The 21,446-nt window shown below is 49.1% G+C and overlaps 1 protein-coding gene across 1 annotated transcript in view; it reads left to right on the top strand.

Annotated features, from left to right (window-relative positions):
* The first annotated feature begins 21,050 nt into the window (after nt 1–21,050).
* Adamts14 (ADAM metallopeptidase with thrombospondin type 1 motif 14) overlaps nt 21,051–21,446 on the top strand; it is a 74,914-nt gene continuing 74,518 nt past the window's right edge. The window contains exon 1 of the mRNA XM_036167957.1: nt 21,051–21,133. Within this exon, the coding sequence (XP_036023850.1) occupies nt 21,052–21,133 (82 nt within the window). The 5' untranslated portion in view covers nt 21,051. The remainder of the gene's footprint in view (nt 21,134–21,446) is intronic.

Raw genomic sequence — 21,446 nt, 5'->3', positions numbered from 1 at the left:
TTCCCTCCCCTTCCCTGTATCTTCAATGACAGGCTCCCACGGCCTTACCAATGGTGAAATCATAGGTGTACCCCACACTCAGCCCATTTCTATCTTTTAAAGACTGCCAGGACTTGAAATAGCCCTTGAGACTGTGGGCAGTCTTCATTTACACCCGAGCCCCAAAGTGGGCACAAGACCAGTGAAGGAATTAGTGATGGGCCCCGAAGGCTGTCAGAGCCCCAGGGCTCCTGTTTTATGGCCCCAGTACTTCCGGCTCTGCCTCTCAATTCTCTTTGCCAGGGTATCCCAACCTCCCTGCTTCCCCACCCTTCCTCTCCCCTACCTGAAGTCCCACAGAGACGCTGCAGTACAGGAGACACCTGCGCTCCCAATGGAGGCTTTTGAAATGGGGCTGCGATCCCCAGGCAGGCCCACCCTGGTCACCGTCACCTCACTACTGCTTCCTGCCCTGCCCCCAGAGTGTGGTCACAGGTCCCCACCAGCACCCACCCTGCTGTCACCTCCTCATCCGGCCTGTGACAGCCTTCAGGAAGTCAGCTGTGAAGGCCAGGGCCTCATCTGCCAAGCAGAGGTGTTGGGGTGTGGGACTCTGGTGTGGCCCAGCAGGCCCACTGACTCCTCTCTGCTTCTGCTCTGAGTGTATAAGATGTGAGGAGCTGGCGGTTGTGGCGGGGTGGCCTGGGCTTGATTGGCTAGGCAAGGTGCTTTGGCCTCCTCCTGGTTCGGCTCCTCACCCCAAATGGTGGAGAATGACAATATCCCAGGAGAGGGCACATGAAGAAGAGGTGCAGTATTTAGAATCAGGCTTGATCGTCACTCTTTCTTAATACATGTGACTGTCCCCTCCTCCCTGGGTAGTGGGGAGAGATGTTCACAGCTGGCACCCACTTCCTGTCCATACCTACATCCCAGCCCTGCCCCAGGTTTGAGCAAGCTAGTACTGTTGAGGGTTAGGAGGGGATGAGAGACTGTTGCCTACTCTGACTTGCCTGAGGTTAGAATAGAGAGGTTTCCATGGGTGGGGTGACTCACAGGTACCTTCTGGGGGCAAAAAAAAAAATCATACTGGTTATGAGGTGGGTAAAAGTGGGCAAGGGGGGGTGCTAGTTCTCAACACCTCCAAGTGTGTACGTGATCAACAAGTATCCGCAGACCCCAGGCCACATCGTCACATCTCACCCTGGCTTATGCTGCCTTCTCAGAATCTGGCCTCATCTTCTGTTACTCTCCCAGAAATTGCAGCTGCCCTGTCCCAGGCTGGTACTCTGTCCGAGTGGGCCTGACCAAAGGATGCCAAAGTTTAGTCTCCAACCACGCTGGAAGGACAGTGGGGAAGGTGTAGATACCTGCAAAATGCCTGCAGGGAAAGAGTGGAGAATCTAAACAGGCTCTGGTGCAGTTACACCAGAAACCCACTCTCAGCAGTGGTTTTCAGCCCCTGTGTAGTCCCGAATTTGCTCATCTATGAAATGCAAGGGAGGGCGCTGGGAATGTAGCTCGGTGGTAGAGTACTTACCTAGCAGGTGAAAGGCCGCATGTTTCACCTTCAGCACCACAGTCATTATCCTTATTATTATCATCATCATGGTCACCACTATCATCACTATTATATCATCATAATCATTATGAGATCACCATCACCACCCTCGTCTTCATCATATCAGCAGTTTCGTAATCACCGTCATCATATCACTGACATTACATTACCGGCCCATCATCTATATCCCCATCATCATCTCTATCACTGACATATCCCCATCATCCCCATCCCCATCATGCCACCATCACATTACCACCACCGTAATCATCAGGAAACCTTTGTTTTCTTCAGAATCCTTTTAGCTGGGGGTTGGAGACATGGCTCAGTGGCTAAGAGTACTGGCTTCTCTTCCAGAGGACCCAGATTCAATCCCCAGCACCCACATGGCAGCTCACGGCTGTAACTCCAGTTCCAGGGCTTTTGACACCCTCACACAGACATGCATGCAGGCAAAAATACCAATCAGTGCACACAAAATAAAAGTATATTATATATATATATATACACACACATTTTTAAAAAGAATTCTTCTAGCAAATGACAAGCTGTCAAAGGTTCCCTTTGGGGGTGTCCTTCAGAAAGCCACGATGACACCAATGTTTCTGACATCTCCGGGCTTGTAGACTTGATGAGAGTTGTCTTATCATTTGAAATGTGCATCTGCATAGCTTTTTCTCTTTGATACAAGTTTCAACTGTACTGAGATGTAATTCTCCTGCCCTACACTCACCCATTGAAAGTATTTGACACCCCTTTGTTTTTGCTATGCCCAGAGGGCTGTCCATCCACCACCACAGCCGACTTTAGAACATTTTCACCCCTCTCCAAAGGAAAGCCTGCACTCACTTGGCGGTGAGCTGCTTGTTTTCTCTTAACATTAACCTGGTTTACAACTCTGCATTTTCCTGTTTTCTTACTGTTCTGGCTATTTTTTTTTTCGTTGTCAACTGGATGCAGACTAGTGTCATCTGGGAAGAGGAACCTCAATTGAGAAAGCCCCTTCATCAGATCGCCTGTAGACAAGTTTGTAGTGCTTTTTCTCAATTAATAATCAACGTGGGAGGGCCCAGTCCACTTGTGGGTGGTGGCACCCTTGGGCCCGTGGTCCTGGGTTGTATTGAAAAAGCAGGCAGAGCAAGCCATGAGGAGCAAGTCAGTAAAACAGCACCCCTCCATGGCCTCGGCTTCAGCTCCTGCCTCCAGGCTCCTGCCTTGGCTTCCCTCAAGGAACTATGACTCTGAATATGTAAGCCAAATAAACCTCTCCTCCCTAAGTTACTTTTGGCCATGGTCTTTGCCACAGTGATAGAAACCTAACTAGGACATTTATTCTCACATAAATGGAGTTATGCACTATAACTGTTTCTGTCTGGCTTCTTTTGCTCAAGAGTTTCAAGCTTCACAAATGCTGTAGCCATGTGTCAACCTTTCCATGGCGGAATAATATACGATCATATGGGCATACCACATTTGTTTATCTATGCATCGGTTGACGGTCATGTTTTCCCACTTACTCAGTATTACGAACCACGAGGCTATGAATATTTCTCTACATACTTCTTTGTGAGAACACATGTCTTCACTCCCTTCAGTGTATGCCTAGGAGTGGAATTGCAGGGTTAGGCGGTAACTTCCGTTTTGTTCTTGTAGGAATTGTTTTCCCAAGCAGCTAACACATATTTTACATTCCCACCAGTTGTGTGTGTGTGTGTGTGTGTGTGTGTGTGTGTGTGTGCGCTCCAGCTTCCCCACCCTTACGATTGTCTGACTATGCTACCCTAGCTGGTATGAAGTGATCACTCACTGTACTTTCTCTTTTGATTTCCCTGAGGGTTAATGTTAGGTCTCAAACCTGGGATGAAATGGCTGAGATGTCTCTTTAACATATCAAAGTGCATGCAGGCTGCCAGGTTCTCCCTGCATCCCTCAGTCTCTACCTGTTACAGGGCCCTCTTGGCTGGGATACCCCCACCCATCCTAGCTGTCCTTCCCTATATAAATCCAACCATTTTGTTTACCTGGTCCTTTCGTCTACTCTCTTTTGGGCCTCCTGGCTGCTGCTCTTGGTTCCCTCTCTCCCATCCCCACCCCCCACTTCCCACATAGCCCAGTTCAGTCTGGTCATGTCCACTCTGGACTCTCTCAGATGCCCTTGGCTATGGCTATAATCCCCTATTATCTATAATAAACTTTCTCCTCCACCACACCTAGGAACAGCCATGTCTTTTCCTTTCTTCTTTCTTCTCTTTTCATTCAGTTAAGAGATGTGCACTCTGCGTGTGAGCTTGTGGGCCATTTGTTTATAGTCTTTGGAAAACTGCCTTTCAACTCCTTTGCCCAGTCTTGAATGATCTTTTTATTCTTGAGTTGTGACAACTCTTTTGTTGTTGTTGTTGTTGTTCTTTTTTGTTTTTGCGAGACAGGGTTTCTTTGTGTAGCTTTGGAGCCTGTCCTGGAACTCAGAGTTGTGATGGATTCTAGACCCTTCAGAGATACATCATGGGCCAGGATCAGCAGGTCATTCTTCAGTGACAGGTTTCTGAGAGAAAGGACCAGGGGATCAGAAAATCAAGAAAATAGCAGAGTTTGGGATCAGGAGGTCATGTCCAAGCTTTGTCTTAGGCCAACCAAGTTTGTCTGTCTATCTATCTATCTATCTATCTATCTATCTATCTATCTATCTATCTATCTATCTATCTATCTGGTTTTTTGAGACAGGGTTTCTCTGTGTAGCTTTACGCCTTTCCTGGAACTCACAGAGATCCACCTGCCTCTGCCTCCAGAGTGCTGGGATTAAAGGTGTGCGCCATCACCACCCAGCTTCCAAGCAAGTTTATTAAGAAGTGCAGCTTCTTGTATATGTTTGTATGGGGAAAATGGTATAGAGTCAGCCGAAAGCTACCACACAATGGGGTGAAGTCAGAGGGAAGGTAACCAAGCAATGTTGCCCAAAGGGACACAGGGTATCTCAAGTGTAGCACAGACTGAGCACACAGTGGCCTGGGGACACAGTGGCCTGGGGATGGATAGCTCCAGTCTCTTCAAGGAAGAAAAGCCAGGTTGCTAGGAAATGAAATCTTTACTCCTTCAAGGCCCCGCGCTAGCTAGCCCCATGCTAGACCTTGCCAAGTCTGCCCTTGGGCACGGACACAGAAGTAGAATTCCCTTTGTCTTTTTATCAGGGCCTCTGAGATAGCCTGGGAATCAGCCTGGCTCCCAACACATGGTTTTGTGAATGTTTCTTTTCTGAGTCATTTTTCATGGTCTCCTTTCCTTTCTTCCCCGCTGCTCTTCCTCCTCCCGCTTTCCTTTTTGCTGTACTAGTAGTTACCAGGGCTTCTCACATGCTGGGCAAGCGCTCTTCTACTAACTGTATCCTCAGCTGTCTCTGATCTTTCTTTCTTTTAAACAGATTTGGGGGCTGCAGGCACCGTATGCACATGAACACACAGGCAGGCAAAACATCCACACATGTAAAACAGAAAAACAATGTGAGTGTGGCTTGAAGTTATTTATAGTTTGGTACCTCTATTTTTAAAACATAGTCTCTGGGTTGGGAGTATGCTATTTTGTCTTATTTTTAGAAGGAGTCTCACTGTGTAGTCCTGGCTGGTCTGGAACTTGCTATGCAGAGAAGGTTTCTTGAACTCACATAGATACACCTCACCTGCCTTTGCATTCCAAGTGCTAAGACTAAGAGCATGCGCCACCACCATACCTGGCTTGATCATATTTTTTAAAGGATTTTTTGTTTGTTTGTTTGTTTTTTGAGACAGGGTTTCTCTGAGTAGCTTTGGAGCCTCTCCGGGAAATTGCTCTATAGACCAGGCTGGCCTTGAACTCACAGAGATTCGCCTGCCTCTGCCTCCCAAGTGCTGGGATTAAAGGCATGCACTACCATTGCCCAGCATAAAGGATTTTTTTTTTCTGAAGACATTTAGATATTATATGATGTTTTGTAAGACTGTGCTTGGTTTATTAATCACCTCTGTAAGGAGACATTTTTTTTCTACTTTGTTAATTTTTTCCCTATCTTTTTCATTTTCTTCTCTTTTTCTATATTATTTAGGCTTCTCTTGTTCTTTTTCCTAACTTCTTTAGATACACTCATTAATTTCCAGTCTTCTTTTAGGAAGCACTGAGGCATTTCATTACATATTTTTAAATTAATGAATTAACTTTAATTGTATGGGTGTTTTATTGCATGTAAGTATGTGCAACACATACATGCCTGGTGCCCACAGAGTTCAGAAGTGGATATCAGATTCCCTGGAATAGGAGTTACAGACAGTTGTGAGCCACTGGGTACTGGTAAGTTGTGGGTCCTGGGACTGAACCCAGGTCCTCTGGAAAAGCAGCTAGTGTTCTTAGCTGCTGAGCCATCTCTCAAGTCTGCTATCAATTCTCTGAAACTACATCTCTTGAGTTTTTGCATGTGGTCTTTTCATTAGGGCCTTGATGTCTCTCTGTCTCTCGTCTCTCTTACACACACACACACACACACACACACACACACACACACACACACCCCTGAAGGCTGCCTGTGGAGGCCAGAAGAGGGTATCAGAGTTCATTGAGTTGGAGTTACAGGCAGTTGTGAGCTCTCTGACATGGGTTGGGAACCAAACTCCAGTCCTCTGCAAGAACAGAAAGCACCCTTAGGTGCTGAGCCACCTCTCCAGCCCCCTGAAACAGAATTTTTAAAAAGATTTTCATATAAAGGGAAAATGGATACATTGAAGCTTATGAAAATTAAGAAATATTTATGAGATCCCGAGGGTGAAGCAGCCAGCCTCTGAAACAAGTGTGAACTCGGAACTAAGACAATAGAAACAGTAAGATCCCACAGTATGAGGGCAGCATTTTCCTGGTTCAGCTGTAAGGGCACCCAGAGGACCACTAGGCTACATCTTGACTGGTAACAGAACATGCTATCATTCAAAGGGTGCTTGCTTTTTAGGCATGAAGAACACAGAATTACAGAGTCATGGAGGCTTGCACCAGGATTCCAGAATGCCAGTGAGGCTGGGTAATGAGTAGTGTGCTCAGATTTCTTGAGTGGATCTCACGAGTAGGATATGTGTAAAACTGAACAGGAAGCCTGAGCTGCAATCGAGGTGTCTTAGTTAGGGTTTCTTTTGCTGTGAAGAGACACCATGACCATGGAAACTCTTGTAAAGGAAAACATTTAATTGTGGTGGGCACTTACAGTTTCGGACGTTCAGTTCGTTATCATCATGGTGGGACACGGTGGTGTGCAGGCAGACATGGTGTTGGAGAAGGAGCTGAGAGTTCTCCATCTTGCAGGGAGGAGGAAGTAGTCTGAGATACTGGATATTATTCTGAGCATATATGAGACCCCAAATCCCACCCCTACAGTAACATACTTCCTCCCACAAGACCAAACCTACTCCAGCTGGTGGCATTGTTGCAAGAGGCTGCTGAAATGACTGGACACAGGCTCTATGGCAGACAAACGACTGTAGCAACACAGCCAGCATGCGAGGATACAGCCTCATTCTGCCTGTCACAATGTGAGGTGCTCCATCAACATGCCTGCTTTTCCTTAACCCGGAATGAATCTATAGCCTCCCATTTCCTGTAGAAACAAAAGCATTACCTCTCCCCCAGAGCAACATATCTTTTGACTAATTTTTTTTGTTTGTTTTTTGTTTGTTTATTGAGACAGGGTTTCTCTCTGTAGCTTTGGAGCCTGTCCTAGACTAGCTCTGTAGACCAGACTGGCCTCGAACTCACAGAGATCCACCTGCTTCTGCCTCCCGGGTGCTGGGATTAAAGGAGTGCGCCACCACTGCCCAGCCTTGACTTAAATTTTGAAGTTAAGATGTTTTTAAAACATATAGGTTGGTTTAATCCAGCAGTTTCAGTAATCCAATCTCTCTCTCTCTCTCTCTCTCTCTCTCTCTCTCTCTCTCTCTCTCTCTTTTTGTTTTTGTTTTTCGAGACAGGGTTTCTCTGTGTAGCTTTGCGCCTTTCCTGGATCTCGCTCTGTAAACCAGGCTGGCCTCGAACTCACAGAGATCCACGTGCCTCTGCCTCCCAAGTGCTGGGATTAAAAGCGTGCGCCACCACCGCCTGGTCCAATGTCTCTTAGCAGCCAAAAAATTCAAGACAACACAATAACATAGAGGATCCAGACACTCTGTGTATTTTCCATCTTTATGCAGTTTATTTCTTTTTATATTACTTTACTCCCCCTTTAAGGACTTTATTTTATTATTTTAAAACTATGTTTTTAAATCTAAAACTGTATAGACTCTTTCTCTTCTCTTTCACGCCTATGTATATTTTCAAACACACTGTGACCGGTTGAGATGCTCTTTTTGTCTGAATCTGAACTACTGTGTATCTGTAAGCTTTTCTACCTGCAGGAGAAAAACAAAAAGACAAACAAACAAAAAAAACCCTACTGTGTAACTTAAATCATGGCATGTTGGTGGCTGGCTCCTCCTTGGTCCCTAAGAGGCTAGTCCTATGACAGAGGTATATTTACTGCCGGCTCTGGGAGCCATGTTTACTGCCCCAACTCTGGGGAGTTTCTGGGTCTATGTTGCCACTGAGTATCATGCCATCCCTGGGTCCATGTTGCCACTGAGTATCATGCCATCCATTGCTCATAAATACCATATAAGTGTTTGGCAGCAGGGCCTCTTAAAAGAGCCGCGCATTTATGTTGATAGTACTGAGCCAGGAAGCCGTACGTCTGCCCCCCAGCAGCAAACAGAGCCCACCCAAGAAAATGCAGCTACCAAGAAGCTGTGCTTGATTTCATTTTTGGGTGTCTAGAATCCTTTTTTTTTTTAAGCTTTGTCAGGTTTTATGTGGAAATTTTGGCCACATTTTGGAGCGCCATATGTGGGTGTCTGCAGGTGACTCCGTCCTTCCTCACCACATCATTCTCAGTTTGGCTTTCCCGATTAATGTCATCCTGTTCCAGTCAGCTTGTTTATTAAACCAACTGTATCGACATCATGCACACAGTGTACAGAAGGATTATTCCACAGCAGTCCTGAGCAGCCCTCCTCTGTCACAGCCTACAGACCCCTCTGTGCTCAGACCCACCCCTGTTCAGCCACTGCTTGTGATTCTCATTTGCCTTAAGGAAGACCCAGGCATCTAAAGTCTCCTTGGGGGCGGGGGGGGATGATGGAAAAAGGAAGCACAGTTGGTCAGTTGTGAGAAGTTAGGAATAAGGGTCCCTCCCTGCTAATGAAGCTGTCAGCAGGAGCTGGGATGGAAACCAGGTGCTCAAATGTCACTTCAACACCCCCTCCCTTTTTTAAGGATGGGGCCTCATTATGTAGCTCTGGCTAACTTGGAATTCTCAGAGATCCACCTGCCTAGCCTCCTGAGTGCTAGGATTAAAGGAATGAACCACTACACATAACCATTTTATCTGCTCCTTACCCTCTTGCAAACAGACCCAAGGGCCATGGAAGTGACCACAGTAGACTTATGTCTTGGTGAGTGCAAAGCTGGAAATCTCACTCAGGAGCTAAAAGACTGAGGATAGGTTTATCACTTGCAGCAAGTAATGAGGGCCCTGAGTTATTTACAGAGCAATGTTCTCTGGGGGAAAAAGAGGAAACACCAGAAATTCTATACAGATCCATATAAGAAAGCTAATGCACGGGCAGGCATACTTCTGAGCATGCTCAGTTTAAAGTCCTAGTGATCCATGTTCCAACAGGAAGGATGGCTGACACATTCCTGACCATGCTCGGTTGCAAGTCCTAGACCATGTGTTCAAAAAGGAAATATGGCAGATGTGAATGCTACTGGGCATGCTCAGTTCAGTATTGTACTAAGCCAAGTTTATTTCGGCTTTGCCTAAGAAGAATGAGTCATAGTGACGTAGTGACCTTAGATGTTCCTTGTAAGTTTTTCCAAAGAGTTTTTTTAGCTGCAACAAAAGGGACAATGTTGGAAATAAGTTCACAGCCGTTTAAAGAGGAGCAGGTTCTGCCCTCAAGTCAGTGTAGGAGTTTGCCTAACTTAGCAGTGAACACCAGAGCTGAGAGAGAGAGAGAGCTCAGGATGGTCCAAACTGAGCCCAGGTGGCCAGAGGGCTGCTGAAACCCTCCCACAGATCGGTCACCACGCCTCAGTTACTGACATTTCTTCCCTAGACCCTAAACCCAAACTGGCTCTTAGGTTTGGGTTTTTGAACACTGGTAACATGCGCCTTCCACTCCAAAAGCCAATCTCCCGGAATGGAATGTGTGAATCCTCTTTCCTTGCCTGGTCAGTCTGCAGGGTGAGGTCATAGGGCGCTTGGCCTACAGGGAGGACACACCTCTAGCTGCTCTCTGGACAGTGAGGCTGGATGTCTTACCCATTTATTTTGGAAAACTCAGTTGAGGTCAGCTCCTCTTGGCAGTGGGCTGTAAGACTGCATAGCTCCGGGGTGCTGGCTTTACATCTTGTAACATACAATCTAGAGGTCATTTTTAGCTTTATCCGGATTTGAGTCTTCACACAGTACTTTAATTCTTGGTGCGCTTTGCTCTCTGGAGACCTCATCTTTCCATGGCTCTGTGCAGAGCTCCACCTAAGGCAGAAGTTCAGCTCTACTGGTCCTAAAGTAGCCAGCTAGTGACTGAGTCAGGGGCCCTGGGAGGAACTTCTGACCCGGTTCCCACCCTACCACCTCCCGGCTTCCCAATGCTGACTTGGCTAATTGAGCTGGAGCTCTTGCCAAAAAAAAAAAAAAACCAGCCCTGAGGCCTGGGAGCCAAACCCTGGGGCTGCTGGAGGGCCCAGCTGGGTTCAGCTGATAAAGAGAGTAACAGCATCATGGCCTGTGAGTGACTAATAGTGGCAGCTCAGGGTGTCACGTCAGCTGTCAGGGAAGATGATGGGTCACTTACCCTGTGTTCTCAAGACTCTTCCCTGGAAGCTGATAGCCTCACTCACCTTCCAAGCCGGCTGCAGGGCCCAATTCTGACTTGGCCAGCGGCCCCTGGTATTCCCTGAAATCCAACTGCAGGGTGGCCAAGATGAAGTATGGTGGTCGAGCATGCGCTCTGAGGATAGACTTCTCTCCCTGCAGGGTGGAGAAGCTCACAGTTGAATGCTTGCAGAGTTGACAAGAACAGGAAAACTGTGGTCGTTGGAGTCTGGAGGGCTACCTCCAAGTCCCAGCTAGCTGTGTGCCGTTCCATTGAGTGTGTAAGCTTCTCTGGACCTCAGGGGGCCTTGTTTCGGAAATGAGGACACCGTCTTTGCCACCGAGGTTACATGGAAAAGTCAGCAACCTAATTTTTAACCCAACATCGGACAAGTTATCCTTGGCTGACTCTCACACACAGCAGGTCTTGCCGGCTAGGTGCTGGTCTGTGCAGAGTGGCCTCTTTTAAGAAAAGCAAACAAACAAACAAATAAATAAACAATGAATAAATAATACATTTACTTTCTTCTTCCTTCCCTCTTTTTTTTTTTTTTTTGAGGTAGGCTCTTGTTCAAAGCCCAATATAGTCTGAACTACTACTTCTCCTGCCTCTGTCTCCTAGCTGATCCCAGTGACAGCCTTTACCCCCAACAAACATTGTCATTGTTATACTACTGTGGATTAGTGTTCTTGTTGCTATGACAAATGCCTACTAAGAAGTGACCCCCAGGAGGAAGGGTTTACTTACTGGCTCACAGTTCGAGGACCATGTTCATCGTTATGGGGAAGATATGGTGGCGGGTGCAGCTCCAGGCTGAGGTAACAGGAAGTCGAGGTTCCTTGCTCACATCTCTGGGGACAAGACAGGGAGTGGACAGGGCTATAGACCTCATTGTTAGCCCCCTAGGGATCCTCTCTCTGCATCTAGACTCCAACTCCTTAAAGGTTCTATAACTTCCCCAAACAATGTCACCAGCTGGGGACCGAATGTTCAAACATGGGAGCCTGCAAAGGACATTTTACATTTAAGTCATAGCACACTTCTCTCCTCGGGTCTGGGGCCACCAGCAGTGATGACAGTGGCTTTCTTGGACATACTGTTGGGTAGCCCTGCTACAGGCTGGCCTGCAGGGCCCCACCCTAGCACACATGGAGATGTTTTCTGTCCTAATTTAATTAATTCCCACACCCATGTGGCAGTGAGTTCTGACTCTCTGGGAGTTCCCCAGCCCCCTGGAAAGCCTGCTCTCTCAGTGAGGAGGTCAGCTGAGGGGGGAGGGGAGACCTCAATATCGTCTGACGTGATACCTGTTTGCTGAGACTCTTGTGTGCCAAGACCCGATGAAACTAAATGTGAGCAAAGAAAATAGGCTTTGCCCTGAAGAAACGCATAGGAGATGAGGTGGTGAGCTTGCTGCCTAGACTGAAAACCTGAGTTCAGTCTCCAGGACCCACATTGGAAAAGGACAGAACCGACTTCCACAAGTTGTCCCCTAGGGGTGTACTGTGGCACCCCTCCCATACATAAAGAACTGTAAAATCGTAATAAAGATAATGTGTAAGAGAGGGAGCGGCCTGGGGATGATGGCACAGGGTGTGCAAAGCTCAGGGTTCTTTCTGCATGGCTAAAGGTTACACGCAGATTAAAGAAGCATATGCCGATGCAACCACAGCAATACAACAACAGAAATGCGTGAGAGAGGCGGGTGTGGGGCTCTGCTTGTAGTTCCTGCTTCCCAGGAAGTTGAGGCAGGAGGATCTCTGATGCCCAGGAGTCTACAAGCCAGCCTAGAAAAGAAGGGAAGAGGGAAGAAAAGTACAAGGCGTTCTTTAAGCTAGGTGTGTGCTACAAGTCTGAAATCCTAGGCTGAGCTAGCAAGATCTGAAACTCACTGCCACCCCTGACCACCACGCTGGGAGACACTGTCTCAAAAACAGTCAAACCCAGAAGGCTTTAACAAGAAGTCTATGTCTCTCCAGATGGTAATAAGAATCTCTTAATGTCCAGTGGGTTTAAGAAACAATGTAGCAATCGTCCAGGCACACCAAACCTTTGGAAAGCCTCGGTCTGGGTTCCGCCTCAAGCATAGGACACAGAGGTGAAATGAGACCGTGGTTTTTGTGTCTAAACTGATGGATTGTTCAGTACAAGAGGGCCTGGAGTGATGGCTCAGGTGTGAAGAGCACTAGTTGGTCTTCCAGAGGACTCAGGTTCGAGTCCTAGCACCCACATGGTGGCTTACAAATGTCTGTAATTCTAGTCCCAGGAGAGATCCAATGCCCTCTTCTACCCTGAGCAAGCATTGCGCACATGTGGTGCCCAGACACACAAGCAGGCAAAACACCCATACTCATAGGATAAAAAGAAATAAAAAATTCAGTACAAGATACTCAAGCTAGCAGCTTTGGAGGAGCATGGAATGGCAAGTTGTGGGGGGAGTGGGGGGTGGTCTGTTCCTGGGAAGACTTCCTAGGAAATGAAGCCTATGAAAGAGGACCCTAGCCATGGGAAAAGGCATCCCAGGCTGAAGAAAGGCCCGGGGACTGCATTGTGCCTCAGAACTGAGAGGCACAGTGTAGGTAACACTGTGACCTTAGTCACCCACTGGTGAACCCAATGAAGCCGGGATGCAGAGGCTGGAGGGAGGTGCCAGGCACATAGTAGGTGCTCAGTAAACATTCCTGTCCTCTAAAATGGCGGGATGTTGGGTAGAGGTGCTTGCTTCTTAAAGGACGCATAGATGACAACTTGGGAGCTCTGAGGTTTGAGATGAGGTTTGCGAAAGCGCTAACCAAATTTGAAAGCAAAAAATTTCCAGGTATCTGTGTGACTCAGCTTGACAGGGCAGTTCATCCTGGAAATGACCGAATGTCACCTCCAGCCAGACTGCCCCCGAGTGGTTACCACAAGGAGGGCTTCTCACTCATTCAGGGCTTTCGGTTTCTAAGACTCAAGAGGACGCTGAGACCCCAGTGTTGTTCCATCTGATGGCTTCTGCTCCTTGGTTCTCACGGAGCTTCTGGACTGATGACTGGTGCGACTCCATTTTCTGCCCCCACTCTCTTTTCTTCTTTCAATATTTATTTATTTATGACAAGATCTCACTCTGTGGCCCTGGCCAGCCTAGTCTCTAGAGCAAGTTCCTGGCCTTGATCCCCAAGCACTGATATTAAATGTGTCTGCCACCATGCCTGGCCTCAGTCCTTTCTCGACAGCAGGTGACATTTCTAGTCTCATCTCCACAAAGCTCTGGGTTCCAAGTCACACACCTCATAAAATGACCACAGCGGTACACTCCTATAATCCCAGGATTTGGGAGATGGAAGCAGGAGGATCAGAAGTTCAAAAAGTCACCCTTGGCCAACTAATGAATTCAAGGCTAGCCTGGGCTACATAAGACTCAATCTCAAACAAAACAAAAGAAAACAATACTTTAGGTCAAGGCCTGAGGCTATAGCTTCTGGTATGAGTGCTTGCCTAGCATTCATGAGGCCCTGGGTTCAGCCTCTACGCTGCAAAATCAAGACAAGTGGATTTTTTTGTGCTGACTTGGAAAGTGTGAACAACGATTTTTTAAGGAATTTTTTGGGTATTGCCAAATACATGGTGTTTTGTTTTGCTATCGTGTTTTGAAATTTTTATTTGTGTGTATATGTGCTCCTGTGTGGCCATGTGGAAGCCAAAAGTCAACCTCTGGTGGCATTCATGAAGAGCCATTCACCTTGACTTTCGAGGTAGAATCTCTCACTGGGTACTTGCTGATTGGGCTAGGTTGCCTATTCAGGGAACTTCCGGTCTTTGCTTCTTCAACCTTGGAAGTACAAAGTGATTTATAGGTGATGACTGCACCCAGCCTGTTCACATGGGTGTGGAGATCAAACTCAGGTTCTTATGCCTGAGTGGCAGGCGTCTTCCTGGGTGAGCCATTCCCCAGCCCTGATTCTGTGTTTCAAGGAGCTAGAGGCGTTGTCTGCTAGCTATGGAGGGTGAATGAGGGATGATGTGTGGGGTTTGCTTTAAATAACCTGGGTGTGGAGGGAGGGCTAGAACTAATGGAGTACTGGCCATTAGAGCCGGATGCTGAGAAAAGACTCATACCATTCTACCTTCATTTACATAAGTTTGCATATCGGAGTAGTAGCTTTCAGTAAGAAAGCATCCCCTCTCCCACTGAGCCTGGTCACTACTGCATCTGGCGCAGTGCAGTCATTTTGTGACTAAGAGGGGACAAGCCTGGAGATGAGACTGAGCATTGAGTATGGCAGTGTGGAAGGAGAGTTGAAAGATAGAACATATAAGTGGTTTTATGCATCCATGTGAAATCGAGGCTCAGCAATTGCAGGGAACACTTGACATTTGTCCTTCTGAGTCTGGTTTATTTCCCTTTCTATGGTGATCTCCAGTTCCTTCAGTTTTCCTGCAAATGACCTAAGTCCTTTCTTCTTGGTGGCTGAATGAACCTCCATGGTGTATATGGACCACATTTTTTTTTTCTTTTCATTGATCTGCTGATGGACACGTAGGCTGCTTCCACAATGAGTGAATCATTTTTAGGTGGCAGATTCATCAGGTCAGGAACTGGCTTGCTTTTAGACTTTTGTTTTTGTTTGTCGATGTATTGTTTGTGTATGTGTGGGGTGCATGGGCGGGCACACTTGGGGACAACTTCCTACCTTCTGCCATGGGGATTCTGGAAATTGAACTCAGGTTGTCAGGATTGGGGGCAAATGCCTTCACCTGGCTCCTCATCTTACCAACCTGGGATTCCTTTTTATGAGATGCTTATGAGATGCTATTTAACATTAGAAAAAAAAATTATTTGGCTACAGGTGCCCTAATTGTTCTAGAAAAAGAGCAATATGGAGGCCTGACCCTTCTTAGCTGCGTGGTGCCACATGGCATCTGAAAGGGCACCAGGGCTTGGAGTAAAGCTTGTGGGAAACAGACCGACTCTCTGAGGGCTCCAGGAAGCATGAGAAGGCTCTGGGTTTTTGGGGGTTTTGTTTGTTTGTTTGCTTTTTTTTTTTTTTTTTTTTTTTTTGCTTTATTACTGCCCACTGGTGTCTGGGGAGGAGGATGCCCACATCCCAATCACAGCCCTTACAGTTTCTGAGGCAGAAATCACAGAACCAGATAGATCTGGGAAGGACAGCTGTCCTTCCTGGCCTCCCGCCCACAGGGACAAGGAAACTTCCTTTCTCTGAGCCCGTCAGCAGGGAGCAACCGCGCCATGCAACGATTACACACAGGGTGCAAACAGCGTTGTTTCTAACTGACCTCATGGCCCAGCTGCTCTGGGGGGATGTTCTCCATTCTGTAATGCAAGACAAGTCACTGTGGTTAGCTGAACCCAGCCGGGTCTCCTAGATACGGACATTAGACAGTTGCCAAAAATGTGCGGAGGAAATGCTGGGGAGAACAAGGAGGAGGATGTGGAAAAAGGCCACGAGGCACGATTCTCTCTGTGTCCTCTGGATGCTCACGGAGTTCTGCCTGGGGCTTCTGGGGCTCAGCTGTGCTCCAGGCCAGGCCTTGGAGATTGGGATGGCTGAGGACCGGTAGCCAGAATGAGTGGCAGGTCACAGAGACTGCGTTTATTCTTGGTCCTAATTGGCTCCAGTTTTTAAGGCCTTGTTTAGTAGAGCTGTAATCCTTAAATTTGAGCAAATATCAGAATCTCCTAGAGGGCATTCTCTCAGTTTCTGATCCAGCAGGTCTAGGGTGGGGCCTGAGAATCTGTATTCTAACCAAGCACAGGAGCGTGCTGATTCTGCCAGTAAGGTTCTTTATTTGACAACCACTGGCTTTAACCCCTGTAAGACCCTGGTTCTCGGGGAGAGGGAGGAGAAATTTCCAACCCTTCACTCTCTTCACTTCGGCTGAATCAACCATAAGTGGCTCCAAGTGGTCCTGGGTAGGAGCGGAGGACTCATGTTATATTTGGTGTGTTCAGTTTTTCTGTAGTGCTGAGCACTGAACCAGGCTCTCACGAACGCTAAGCAGTCTACTCCCGAGCTACAATCTCAGCTCAGTTGGGCAGGAGGATGCTCGAAAGCCACTGGACAGGGAGCCCAGAGACTTAGAGGGATAGGTGCTCTGAGTGACTTCACTGTGTGGTCTTGAAAAATTACCTGTCCTCTTGTGGGCCTCAGTGTGTACCCCCGTAAAAGAAGCAATCGACACTTTCCTGTATGCATTATTGTCTTCATTAGGGTTATTGCTGCTGTCATGAAACAATGTGCCCCAAGCAACTTGGGGTGGGTGGGTAGAGTTATTTGGCTCAATCACTGAAGGAAGCCAAGACAGGAACTCAAGCAAGGCAGGAACCTGGAGGCAGGAACTGATGCAGAGGCCACAGAGGGGTGCTGCTTACAGGCTTGCTCCCCATCGGCTTGCTCAGCCTGCTTTCTTGTAGAACCCAGGACCACCAGCCCAGGGATGGTCCCACTCATGATGGGCTGGGCTCTCCCCATTAATCACTAATTAAGAAAATGCTCTACAGGCTTGCCTGCAGCCTGATCTTAGGGAGGCATTTTCTTAGTCAAGGCTCCCTCCTCTCAGAGGACTCTAGTTTGTGTCAATTTGACATCGATGTAGTCAGCACAACTATTTTGAAAACTGAAAAGGAACATAGAGAGGCAGCATCTTGCAGGGGAGAGTGTGCTTGCAAGCCTGGTACATGGGACACTACCTGGGCGTGGATGTTTGCCAGTTGTAGGTTCTAGTCTGAGCTGCCTGACCTGGCAGAGCTGTTAAGAGACGGAAAAAGGCTTGTCAAGTGTTTGCTATGATGACTGCTTCCATTTCCAACATCTTTTAAGACTAGAAAGCCAGGAAGATCTCTCTTCTTCCCCATCCCTGTCCCAGTGTGGAGCCTGGAGACCTTCAGGGTAGACTCAGAGTTCCCATGCCTGTCTCAAGCTTTCCCCTGGAATGATTGATTGTTCTGGGAAACACCCGAACCCTCAGATTCTCCATGGAAGAATCCTCCTCTGACTCCCATTCATATGATTATTTAGTATTTGTGAGGGCCTACTATGTGTCCAGCATGGGCATTGAGGACACAGGAGCTTAAAAAGCCCTTCCGGGTCCCTGCTTCCTAGGGAAGATGGGAGAAAGAAGATGCTGCTGATCTCAAAATGACACAAGAGGGCATCAGAAGACAGCCAGAACTGGCTAGAAGAAAGAAGGTAGATCCCCCCCAGAGCAGAGGGAGGAGCCTTGCAGAGGTCCTGAGGCTGGATGAACATGGTGCCTGCAGGGAGCTAGGCTGGAGGGCTGTGGAGGCAGGAGGATGTGGAACAAAGGGTCTAGCCTGTGTCCTAGGACTGATGAAGGCTTTGGAAGAATGACAACAGAGAGAGAGCCGTGAGATATGAGGGGCTATCTCTTTTGGATATAGCTGAAGAAGAGTCCAGGGACCAGAGAGGAGATCTGTGAGAAACACAGCATGGTGCTGTTCAGGAAAAGAGTGCTGTGGTCTGGGTGCTGTGGGTATGAGTGTGTCTTAGAAAGAAGACATCGTATTTGGAAGATTTTTAGAGTCTGCTCCGTGAATGTAGAGGCGACCTGGGACCCCAGCTGCCTGGTGTCCCAATTGCCTAGGTAGATAGTGGTGGTTTGCATTGAGCCCTGGTGGGACTCTCTTGCTCTCTTGAGAATTTCAGAGCCACTGGTTGTGTTAAGGATTGTAAGATGAGAGCCCTCTTTCTGTGTTTTGGGGTTTTCACCTCCTCTGGGTGGTAATGAGACGTGTCATGTCTATAATAGCAGCTGACACCCAGCAAACCACAGCCACCTGCTGGACATATTCTGTGACAACACTGTCTTCTTTTCTCATACTCAAACCCTTGGGGGCCACCAGGCACTCCCCAAGGCAAAGCCATGTTGCATCTCAACCTTGAGACACCGAGTCTTCACCCTGGACCACAAGCAAGAGGGAAGGAAGTGGTGCTTGGAGGAGGTTCTTTTTTTTTCCACAGTGGAAGCAGCAGGGACCTCAGTTGGGGGGTCTGGCCCCCCAAATGAATCAGTTGTGTGACCTCAGTTGTCTAGCGGTAAGATAGAGGGGAATTATTGAGTTGGAGACTGGCCCCTGTAGACCCTAACCTCTAGGATTTTGGGTGCTCGGAGGAGCTCAGGCTGGAGGTCAAGCACATCTTCTTCAGTCCACTCAGTGGCTCTCCTCACTGGCTGCAGTGTTAACCTCTCAGAACCACACCACTACCCCCTTCCTCTCCCCTTCTGGGTGACTGGATCTTGGCATCTAGCTAATGCCACCTTCCTTCCATGTGGGGCACTCACTCCAGGCAGGTTGGTCCACCCCCCTCTCTGTGCACAGTCCCGCTCCCAGCCAGGATGCTGGGATGCGTCCTTCACTCCATCTGGCTTCCCTATCTCCCCCAGGTCCCCTCCTCCTCCCAGATACCCCCCTGTCCTTGCTAGCCACCCTGCTCCTCTATCCACTGGCATTTCTCCAGCCTTCGCTCACCTGGCTCAAAGTTTATTGCAACATGAGCCATCTCTTTTGACTGGTCCCTGGTGACAAATGACACCTTCTAGCATCTTCCTCCCTGGAACCTTGCACTGAGCACTGGATAAGTGTGGGAAGGCCACTGCCCAGAGAGAGCCATCCAACCTCTCCACCAAGCCTCTCTCCCTGCACAAAGTCCCGAGGCATCAGCTTGGGAAACCCAGAACCTGCCTTCGGAGGAGGGTCTCCAGGCTACAGCAGTGGGTTTCTTCACATGGCCCTGTCCGTGTGTAGAAGCAAGGCTATCCGGCCGCTGCGCTTCCTCACCTTTTGTCCCCACCACCCTCTCCCAAACAAAGCCTTTCTCAGTGGAAAAGGGCCTGGTCACATAATCCTTGGCCAACACAAGCAACCATTGTAGCCTTAGGGAAAAGGGGGTGGGGGCAAAGACTAGGATGAGGTTTTGATTTCTCTTTGCCAAAGCTGACTCCAGGGAAGGCCCCAGCCCACAGCTCATGACTCAGACTTTGGGGCTGCAGCTGCAGTTTGTACCTCTTGACTTTTGCTCTGCTGGGGGGCAGGGAAGAGGAGGTTGAGTGGAGCCACGGTGCTGGTGTTTGGGCTTTCCAAAGGAGTCTTCTCTGGGATGGCTTCTCCCATAGGGAGGAAAGTGAACGATCCTTAGGTCACTTTGTCCCATCTGCTCCCACTTTATAGCTTGGAAGACTGAGGCCCTGGGAAGGCAAGCCATTCTCTTAGAATCGTTTAGTAGATTTGCAGAGATCTGGAGCTGAACCTTTGCCATCTATAGCCTGATCATCTCCTTGACCTTCCTTCAGCCCTGGCCCACTTCCTGCCCCATCAACTTCACACACAGCCCCCTGCCCTGTCTTGACCTCACTGGTCTTAAAGAGAAAGAAACAATGCACATTCGATTGATGTGGTGTTTGGTGCGGTTTATAACTGAGTGCTTCAATGTCTCTTGGAATATAATGGGTATCAGCCCTCTGAGCTGACTTCAGAAATGAGCTGGCCTCCCCAAACCTCAGCGTCATCTCAAAGCCATATAGCCACAGTTAAACACAACAAGAAAACAATAAAAATAGCAAAGTCAACTGGATCCTCCTTCCTCTTAGTCTCCACCTGTGAGTCGTTGGAATAATAGTCTAATTTCAAATTGTTACGAACACACTTGTAAAGTGAAGCAAGCGCATGGGATTTTCTGTTGGGCTGTGGGCGCTGATTGTGGAACTGGTCTCAACAAGTCGCCAAAGCCAGCGTCTGCTGTGCCTGGGACATGCTCTGTTCTTTGCACTGCAGGCTACAGTGTGCGGCGGTCCTGTGCCCGGGTGGACAAGCTGGGTACTCATCGTTTATTGTGTGTCTTTTGTGTGCTGTGATTAACAGTTATGGCACAGGTGAGGAAACAGGCTCAGCGCTGGGATTTCGTTCTGGGCAGTTGGGCTGTATGGCCCTGAAGGGCCCCTCTCGTCTTCACCTTCCTGTGCCCTGCTCTTGATTAGGACACAGGACAGCGGAAGTACTCTAGGGTCCACGGTGCTGTCATCTGCAGAGTGGGAAGATCTGAGGGGTCGGGAGCTAGCAGCAGGGCATCCTGGGGCTCTTCATCCTCACCCTCAAAATGCGGTGGGATACCCCAAAGAGCGATGGCTCTGGAGTAGTCACAGAGACCGCAAAGGGGGGCGGAGCGACCATGGGAAGCTGTTCGGGCCGTCGCTCCGGAAAGCTCTGGCGTCTGAAGGGACGATCGCCCCGTGCGCCAGGAGCCCCCGCGCGGGCTCCGCGTGGCACTTCCGATCCGGGCCGCACGCCGTGGCTCGCCAGGCCCGCCCCCGCCCCCAGCGCCCGCGCCCCCCGCCCGAGCCTCCCGGCCCGCCCTGCCCGCGTACCCGCCCCGCGCGCCCCTAGCCGGTCTCGCCGAGTCCGGGCGGGCGGCTCGGGACAGCGCGGGCGGCCAGAGCGGCTGCAGCTCTGCAGTGCGGGCGCCGTGCCGGGTGCGTTAGCCGGGAGCGGGCCGGCAGGAGGCGGAGGCTGCCGGCTAGTCTGCGATCCGGCAGTCCGGGGACTCGGGTGCCTGCCCGTCCCCGTCCCCGCACGGCCACATGGCTCGGCTCTGCCCGCTGCTGCCCTGCCTGCTGCCCTGGTACTGCACGCTCTGCGCAGCCGCGGGCAGTCAGACCCCAGGTGCGTGCGGGTCGGTCGCGCGGGGACGTGGGGTCTCTGGGGGTTGCGAACGGCCAGAGAGGTCCCAGGATGCAGGAGCCAGCCTGGCAGGGTTGGAGAGGGGTGGAAGGCGGCGTGCCTGGTGCAGGCTTGAGTTGCTTGGCTTTGGTTGCTTTTAGCGGTTTCTGTCCCTTTCTGTCACTGGAGTCTCTTCCTGTGAGAAATTGGGAACACGAGTCTCCTCCCGTGAGAAAGAGTCACAGTGAGCTCACCTTCCCCCTCCTCTTCCTCCACTTCTCTTGATCTTTTAATGCCTTGTCTCCAACTTGGGTGG

The sequence above is a fragment of the Onychomys torridus genome, chromosome 18 (assembly GCF_903995425.1).
Source record: "Onychomys torridus chromosome 18, mOncTor1.1, whole genome shotgun sequence".
Taxonomy (NCBI): Eukaryota; Metazoa; Chordata; class Mammalia; order Rodentia; family Cricetidae; genus Onychomys; species Onychomys torridus.
The sequence above is the reverse complement of the archived record's forward strand: the minus strand, read 5'-3'. Positions and strand labels throughout refer to the sequence as shown.